Source organism: Erinaceus europaeus, chromosome 9 (genome assembly GCF_950295315.1).
Source record: "Erinaceus europaeus chromosome 9, mEriEur2.1, whole genome shotgun sequence".
Lineage (NCBI taxonomy): Eukaryota > Metazoa > Chordata > Mammalia > Eulipotyphla > Erinaceidae > Erinaceus > Erinaceus europaeus.
Genome location: NC_080170.1, coordinates 56,930,202 through 56,938,943, shown reverse-complemented (window position 1 = coordinate 56,938,943; position 8,742 = coordinate 56,930,202). Strand labels below are relative to the sequence as shown.

Below are 8,742 nucleotides of genomic sequence, written 5' to 3'. Positions count from 1 at the left end.
GACTATTGTGCACCTCCCCCTCTATATCTAGGTTTGTTAAGAAGTGTACCACCTGAACTGGAATTCAGGAGTCCTGTGAGCTAGGAAAAGTCTCACCAGAGTAATGAAGTTGAAGAGTTTATATTCCACACCTGACATCTCTGGACACAGTCCAAAGTGAAACATGCCGAGGTGGTACTGGTTGCCTTGATTGGGTTGGGATCAGCAGGTGCAGTATCAATTGGTATGTATTGGGAGAAGCATTCAGGAAAGTGAGCCCCACTCTAGAGGTTCCTAAATGGAAGTCAAGCCTGCATGTCTGCCATCCTTCCTCCCTCCCGCTCTCCTTCTTCCCTCTATAATTCAGATTTTGCCGATAGTGTCTTACACATCACTGGCAGATCCCCTTCCTGTGCCTGAGCCAGAGGTGAGATGGGCACTGTGCCCCTCTGATGGGTAGGAAGAAATGGCTCCAGAGAGATTCAAAGCGGAGAGTTTTTGGAGAAGAAAGAGGAGGAAGAAAAGGAGGAGGAGGAGGAAGAGGCAAGCTGGTAGTCTAGATGTGGTGGGCTGGTGATGGGCTGTGACTTCAGAACTGCCTTGCCTGCGCCTTGTCTGAAGTATGGTGTGTGAATATGTTCAGACAACCACTTGTAGGAAGTATGGTGTGTGAATATGTTCTCCCAGTTGCTAGGTTTCCTGTTTATCCTTACGGAGTTTTCTCTTGATGTGTAGAAGTTTTTTAATTTGATACAGTCCCATTTGCTCAATCTCATTTTTGTGTTCCTTGCCCATGGAGGAGTCTCCAAATACATCTTTAGTGTTAATGGCATGAAATGTTTCACCAATATGTTCTTCTAAGTATTTTATACTTTCAGATCTAATATCCAGATCTTTGATCTACTTTGAGTTCATTTTGGTGTATGGTATTAATTGGTGATCTAGTTTCATTTTTCTACATGTAACTGTCCAGTTCTGCCAACGCCACTTACGAAAGAGGCCTTCTTTTCCCCATTGTGCAGTTTTGGCCCTTTTTCATATGTGAGGTGCCTATACATGTTTGGGTTAAGTTCTGGGCTCTCTATCTTATTCCATGGGTCCATATGACCATGTTTGTTCCAATAACACAGTTCTAACTACTACTGCTTTGTAGTATAACCTAAAGTAGGGTATTGTGGTGCCTCTGTTTTTCTATTTCCTTAGAAGTGTTTTTACTGTTTGTGCTTTTGTAAAGTTCCACATGAATCTTTGCATAAGCTGTTCAATTTCCTTGAAAAGAGTCATTGGAATCTTAATATGCTTGCATTAAATCTACAAATTGCTTCTGGCAGAATTGCCATTTTAAAGATATTTATTCTTCCATGAACAGGAAATATTCTTCCATTTCTTTGTGTCATCCTTTATTTCTGAATCCAGAGCACTAAACATTACATTATGAAAACCACATCATCCTCTATTTCAATTAACAGTATCTTATAGTTTTCCTTGAAAAGGTCCTTCACACCCTTTGTTAGATTTATTTCTAGGTATTTTATCTTTTTGGATTCAATTGTAAATGGGATTGCTTCCTTCAGTTTTGTTTCCTCTGGCCCATCTTTTGTGTAGAGAAAGCCACAGATTTGTGGGTATTGATTTTGTAGCCTGCTACTTTACTGAATTTATTGATGATTTCCAGTAGTTTCTTGGCAGACTTTCTGGGGTCCTCTAGGTATATCAACATGTCATCTGCAAATAATGATAGTTTAACTTCATCCTTTCCTATTTTAAATCCTTTCATATCTCTTTCTTGCCTGACTGTGAGGGCAAGGACTTCTAGGACTATGTTGAATAAAAGTGGTGAGAATGGGTATCCTTATCTAGTTCCTGATTTTAGGGGAAAAGCTTTCAAGTTTTCCTGTTTAGTATGCTGTTAGCCATGGGTTTGTCATATATATCCTTTATTATACTGAGGAATTTTCCTTTCACTCCCAGTTTCTTGAGGGCCTTTATCATAAATGGGTATTGGATCTTATTGAATGCTTTTTCTGCATCAGTTGATAAAATCATATGACCTTTATCTTTCTTTTTGTTGATATGGTAGATTACACTGATTAACAAATGTTGAACCATGCTTATTTCCCAGGGATGAATTCTACTTGGTCTTGGTAGATTATCCTCTAAATATGTTGTTGGATTTGGTTAGCCAAAATTTTGTAAGGATCTTTGCTTCAGTGTTCATCAGGGATAATATATGTGTGTGTGTGTGTGTGTGTGTGTGTGTGTGTGTGTGTGTGTGTGTGTGTGTGTGTGTGTGTGTGTGTGTAAATAGTTTTCTTTCTGGTACTTTCCTGCTTTGGGGATTAGGGTGATGTTAGCCTCATAGAATGTGTTTGGGAGTGTTCCCTGTTCCTGGGTGGGGAAAACAGCATAATGGTTATGCAAACAGGCTCTCATGCCTGAGGCTCAGATGTCCTAGGTTCAATCCCCTGTGCCACCATAAACCAGAGCTGAGCAGTGTTCTGGTAAAATAAAATAAAATAAAAATAAACAAATATTTTAGTAACATGCTGCTATTAAAAATAATTAAGTCTTTTTTAAATTAGGATAGAGTCTTGTATGGCTCTTTAAATTTCACAGTAAAGGGTCCAGGCAACAATACCTCAGGTAGAGCACACACCATACCCATGCACAGGACCATATTTTAAACTCCCAGTAGCCATCTGTATGGGGGAAGCTTTATGAGTGCTGCAGCAGTGCTGCAAGTGTCACTCTTTTCTCTCTCCCTATATCTCCATTACCTCTCAATTTTTCTCTATCTCTATGTTTAAAAGAGGAGCAATGTATTTGTTCAGCAAACAACAGCCTCAGTGATAACCCTGGTGGTGAAGGGTTTGGGGGGTAAAGTTGGTGGTGGTGGAAATTCACAGTAAAATGTGGTGAATGGCAAATTTATTTATTTACCACAATGCCACTATAAAATTCTAGGTAATAGTGCTTCAGGGGTGAAGCAGTGGATAAAGCACTGGACTCTCAAGCATGAAATCCCAAGTTCAATCAGCACATGTACCAGCGCGGTGTCTGGTTCTTTCTCTCTCCTATTTTTCTCATTGATAAATAAAATCTCAAATAAATAAATAAAATTATAGGAAATAGATGTTGGAATATAATGTATTATTTTATATACTAAGCATGTATGAAATTGTGAATATATATATATATATATATTATTTTTTAAACTGTCTCTAGAGTTTCTAGTTAGGAAGAAGAGAATGACATGGCAGATCAACCAGACTGCAGGGAGTGATTTCATCCTCCTGAACCTGTTCCATGGCACCACAGTGCCCTGGGTCCTCTTCACACTCACCATGTTGGACCTCCTGGTGGCTCTGTTTGGCAACACCATAATCATCATCCTCATCTGGGCTGACCCTCTTCTCCACAACCCCATGTACTTTCTGCTCAGCCAGCTGTCTCTCATGGATCTCTTGTACATCTCCACCTTTGTCCCCAAAATGGCCCTGGAATTTCTTTCTGGGGACCATCACATCTCCTTCATTGGGTGTAGCATTCAGATGTTCCTTTTCACTACCTTGGTAGGGTCAGAGTGTCTGCTACTAGCTTTCATGGCTTATGATCGTTATGTGGCCATCTGTCACCCACTAAGATATCCCATTCTCATGTGCCCCAGTGTCTGTGTGGCTCTAGTTGTTGTGACCTGGGTGAGTGCACTGCTGAATGCCTTGATCCATGTGGTCTATACTCTGACTCTCCCTTACTGTGCCTCCAGGGAAATCCATCATTTCTTTTGTGAGATCCCAGCCCTACTGAAAGTGGCCTGTGCTGACACCTCCCAATATGAAAAGGGTGTCTTTGTCAGTGGTGTGATCTTTTTCCTTCCTCCTATCTCAGCCATTCTGAGCTCCTATGGAAGCATACTGTCCTCTGTGCTGGGCATGCGGTCAAGCCAGGCACTCAGAAAAGCCTTGGCTACTTGCTCTTCTCACATGATTGTAGTGTCTCTGTTCTATGGGACTGCCATCATTAAGTACATTCTGCCAAAGTCTGCTCACACCCCTGAGCAGGAGGAGCTGTTGTCTGTCTTCTACACCATTGTAACACCCATGATCAACCCCATCATCTACAGTCTGCGAAACAAGGATGTCAGTAGAGCCTTCAGGAAAGTGCTCAGAATATGAAGAATGTGAAGTGTTTTGAGTTTCCAATGTAAGCCCACAATAGTGATGACTTTTGTTTTGTAATGTAATATGTGTGTGTGTGTGTGTGTTTTCATGGATATCTAATTATGAAAGTCAAATATTTTTTAAAATATAGAGCAAGCCATACTTAATCTTGTACCTAATGATGAAATATAACATGGTCATTTTTTTCACATTTCATCATGTATACCTTCATTGTCAATTTAAAGTGAGACTCTTGATTATTTATGTAGTATGTATAATAAACTTTTATTCATATTTAATTTGCCCAATTTTATATTATACCAGTTTCTAATAGGTGTATAATGTCCTGAAACAATTTTCTCTATAGAAATATAGATGAATTCTAAATAACATTGTATGTGAATGATACTGAATTCTTTATAATATGTACACAGTTGTTTTTGTTTAGTATTTTATTGTTTTACTAAGTAAAATAATGATTTATAGGACAGTACAATCAGATAGGTACACCTGCTTTTTGTATTTTGATAGAGACAAAGAGGCAGACATAAAGAGAGTGTAAGAGACTATCTTTAATGTGCTGTAGAGTGGGGGTAGATAGCATAATTGTAATGCAAAGAGACTCTCATGTCTGAGGCTCCAAAGTCCCAGGTTCAATCCCAACACCATCATAACCCAGAGCTGAGCAGTACTCTGGTAAAAAAAAAAATGTGGTGGAGTCAGGCTCAAACCTGTGCTGAGCACATGGCAAAGCAGCACACCATACAGGTGAGCTATTATCAATGGCCCAGAGTATAATTTCTCATCTTTCCATGACAGGTGTCTGCATTACACTCCCACCAACAACCAGATTTTAAAGTATTTTCTAGGTAATTTTCTCTAAATCCTGATATGGCATTACTGAATCAAAATGTATTGGTGTTTTATATATGTTCATGGTAATTTGATAAATATTATTTTGACATTTTTGATAATGTGTCACATTATTATTCAACATTATATGCATAGTTGTTGTGACATAGCATAGCACTGCTGTAGGGAAGTGATTGGCTGGAGCTGGTATCAGTCTGACAGACTGGAGTAAGTGAATGAACTCACAAGTGGACAGAAGTCTGCCTTCTTTGCCCTAATGCACAATGTGACTGGACGTTGGAGCAGGGGTCAGTGCCTGGGAGCAGCTGGCATGGATTTCAGGATGCCAGATAGATGGCAGGGGTATGGCGTTTTTCCTTTTCCCAGGACTTGGACACACGTGAATTAAAGCTTTGGTAATTTACCTTTCTGATGGGCCTGTCCTATTTTACCCCTTATTTCCTGGAGCCTTCTGTGGCTTGTAGTGACCCCGGCTGGGGTTCCCCAGAACCCATTATACTGCTGTTGACTGGACCAATATGAACACAGGGGCTGAACTTCTGGTAAATCACTCACGAACTTTATGCGCCTAGAGTATTCTCAGCCCCAGATGATAATTGCTTATTTTACAGTACCTAGAATATCTGTCCTGTACCCTTGTATCACCATAATAAAACCTTGATTTGTTTAAACCCACTTCTGCCAGCCCACAGCCAGTTTCTGTGTTATTTCACTGTTTTATTTAAAAAAAAAAAATTCATTTGCACAAATGTGAGGTGTTATCTCACTGTGTTTGATTTACATTTCTCTGAAAATTAGCAAGACACAGACCTAATGAACTAATGAAATAGGGGGGTGGGTAGTGGCACACATGGTTGAGCACAGATAGTACAATGCACTAGGACCCAGGTTCAAGCCTCTGGTCCCCACTTCCAGAGGGAAAACTTTCTGTGTAGTGAAGCAGTGCTGAAGTGGTGCTGCAGGTGTGTCTCTTCCTCTCTATTTCCCCTTTCCCTTTTGATTTCTGACTGTCTTATCCATAGATAAATAAAAGTAAAATATTGGGGGGGTGCAAGCAGTAGCACAGTGGATTAAGCACACAAAGCACTAAGCGCAAGGACCAGCATAAGGATCCTGGTTAGAGCCCCCAGTTCCCCCACATGCAGAAGGGATCGTTTCACAAGTGGTAAAGCAAGTCTTCAGGTATCTTTCTCTTCCCCTCTCTGTCTTCCTCTCCTCTCTCAATTTATCTCTGTCCTGTTCAATAATAACAACAGCAGTAACAATAACAACAGCAACAAAATAGAGAAAAATGGCCTCCAAGAGCAGTGGATTCCTGGTGCAGGCATTGAGCCTCAGCAGTTACCCTGGAGGCAAAAAAGCAAAGCAAAACAAACAAAAAACAATAATGAGTTAATGAAATTTGATCATACAGTTATAGTATGCAACTCCAAATGCACAGTTTACTACTACATATATGTCACTCTAATATAAGTACAATTCATTTCAGTTGAAAAATATGCTCAATAAAAGAAGAAAAATATGCTCAAAGAAGACACTTTTAACTCTTAGGGGATCATAAAGATAAGGTTCAAAGTTCTGTTAAAATATAATTTAATTCCTTGCTGGGTCACCATAAAACATTATAAGACTTTTTTTTTAATTTTCCCTTTTTGTTGCCCTTGCTTTTTTTTTTTAATTTCTTTATTGGGGAATTAATGTTTTACATTCGACAGTAAATGGAATAGTTTGTACATGCATAACATTTCCCAGTTTTCCATAGCCCTTGTTGTTTTTTATTGTTGTTGTAGTTAATGTTGTTGTTAATGATGTCTTTGTTGTTGGATAGGACAGAGAGAAATGGAGGGAAGAGGGGAAGACAGAGGGGGGAGAGAAAGACAGACACCTGCAGACCTGCTTCACTGCCTGTGAAGCGACTCCCCTGCAGGTGGGGAGCCAGGGGCTCGAACCAAAATCCTTACGCCCGTCCTTGTGCTTTGCGCCACATGCGCTAAACCCGCTGCATTAACACCCAACTCCCACAAGAAAGACTTTAACCTCAGTTTCCATTACACTGTACATCACATCTGCCTTTTCAACAGAATATTATAAAACTATCTTAAGAAAAGGATATACATTATCTGAAGCATTAGACTGTTTAAATTTAAAGTAAGCTGTAAAACCAGACTCAAACAGTATATGGATTTTGAAATTGTCACCTATGGAACACTAATAATTATGATTAATATGTAAGTGACTCCAGAAGTATGCTATGAAATGTACAAAAACAGGGGAGACAGATAAATGACAATTAGAAGAATCAACATTCAACACAAAATTTCAAATATTCTTGAAATTAATAAATTCATAACAGAAATATAAAAAGCTTTAGAGGGACATATCAATATGCTGAGCAGGGCTACAGAACTACCAAAATATTGAAGATATAAAAAAAGGAATTTTCAAAAAAAAAATGTCAGAAGAAACACAATAACAAAACTAGCAAGAAATGTGATATAATGTCAGAGAAAAAGCATATACATGATTGTAGCATCAGAAGAGAAAATAAAGCAGAAAATATACTTTAAAATGACCAAATATCTCCCAAAATAATATCCATACAAATACAGTTCATTCAACAGAAAGGATAAAATGGTATCCAAGAATGTCATGTCCAGGGAGTCTAGAAGTAGCACAGTGGGTTAACTGTAAGGTCCAGCTTAAGGATCCTGGTTCGAGCCCCCAGTTCACCAACTGCAGGGGAGCTTCACAGGCAGTGAAGCAGGTCTGCAGGTGTCTGTCTTTTTCTCCCCCTCTCTGTCTTCCCCTCCTCTCTCCATTTCTTTCTGTCCTATCCAACAACAATGACATAAATAACAACAATAATAACTACAGCAATAAAAAACAAGGGCAACAAAAGGGGAAATAAATAAATAAATATAAAAAATTTCTTTTAAATATCATGTCCAAAGACAGAAATGAAAAAAAAAATTCTTGAAAGACATCATAATCATTACGACAAAGATACAAATTATATCAGAAACCACACTAATAACAATGAATTGGAGAAAAATATTTAAAGTAGGGAGCTACGAGCAACAGATTGCTATCTCTCCTCTCCTCTCCTCTCCCAGATCAACTAGGAATACCAAAGGAGACCACCCGGACCGAAACAGGACAGGACTAGAATGACCACAGGAACCCAGTAAATCACCCGTGAGTACAAACACGCGTGGCTGGTGACAGAGAGGAGAGAGGGGCCTAAGGAGAGATTAAGTGGCTGCTAACAGTTCAACAGTTTATCAGTGGAGACACCACCTCCAGTCTGCTCCACAACAAGGGGACAGCTGAAGGGAGAAAAGGACTCCCCAGAGACTCACTAAGTGCAACTCTGAGTCTCCATTGCTACTACCCTCAGAATCTGGAGCAGCAACAGGGAGGGACACCAGGGGACAGAGATCTAACCGGGAAACTCAGGAGAAGACCTATACCTCGGTGGCATAGCTGAGGGGCTGTGAAAGTCTCTTTGCATAACCACTAGATTATGTCTGCCACACCCTGCTTTATCTCTTGGTCAGGAGTCAGTGATTAAGCTAAGAAGCCTATTGATAGTTTAAAAGCCCTCAGGCTACCATAGCCTACAGGGAAGAAAAAAAAGAGGCTTTTACACCACTGAGCTCCAACTCAGGGATTGAAAAAACTGTTAACTTATATAAAATGGTTAAAACAACAAGAAAAAATATTGGAGACT

At 39.6% G+C, this 8,742-nt stretch overlaps 1 protein-coding gene across 1 annotated transcript; it reads left to right on the top strand.

Annotated features, from left to right (window-relative positions):
- Positions 1-3,227: 3,227 nt before the first annotated feature.
- LOC103123122 (olfactory receptor 2AJ1-like) lies at positions 3,228-4,154 on the top strand. The gene has a single exon (XM_007533751.1). The coding sequence runs from the start codon at positions 3,228-3,230 to the stop codon at positions 4,152-4,154; it is 927 nt and encodes a 308-aa protein (XP_007533813.1).
- Positions 4,155-8,742: the final 4,588 nt, after the last annotated feature.

Excerpts from the sequence above, each read along its gene's own strand:
- LOC103123122 (XM_007533751.1), top strand. The coding sequence starts at position 3,228 with ATGACATGGCAGATCAACCAGACTGCAGGGAGTGATTTCATCCTCCTG.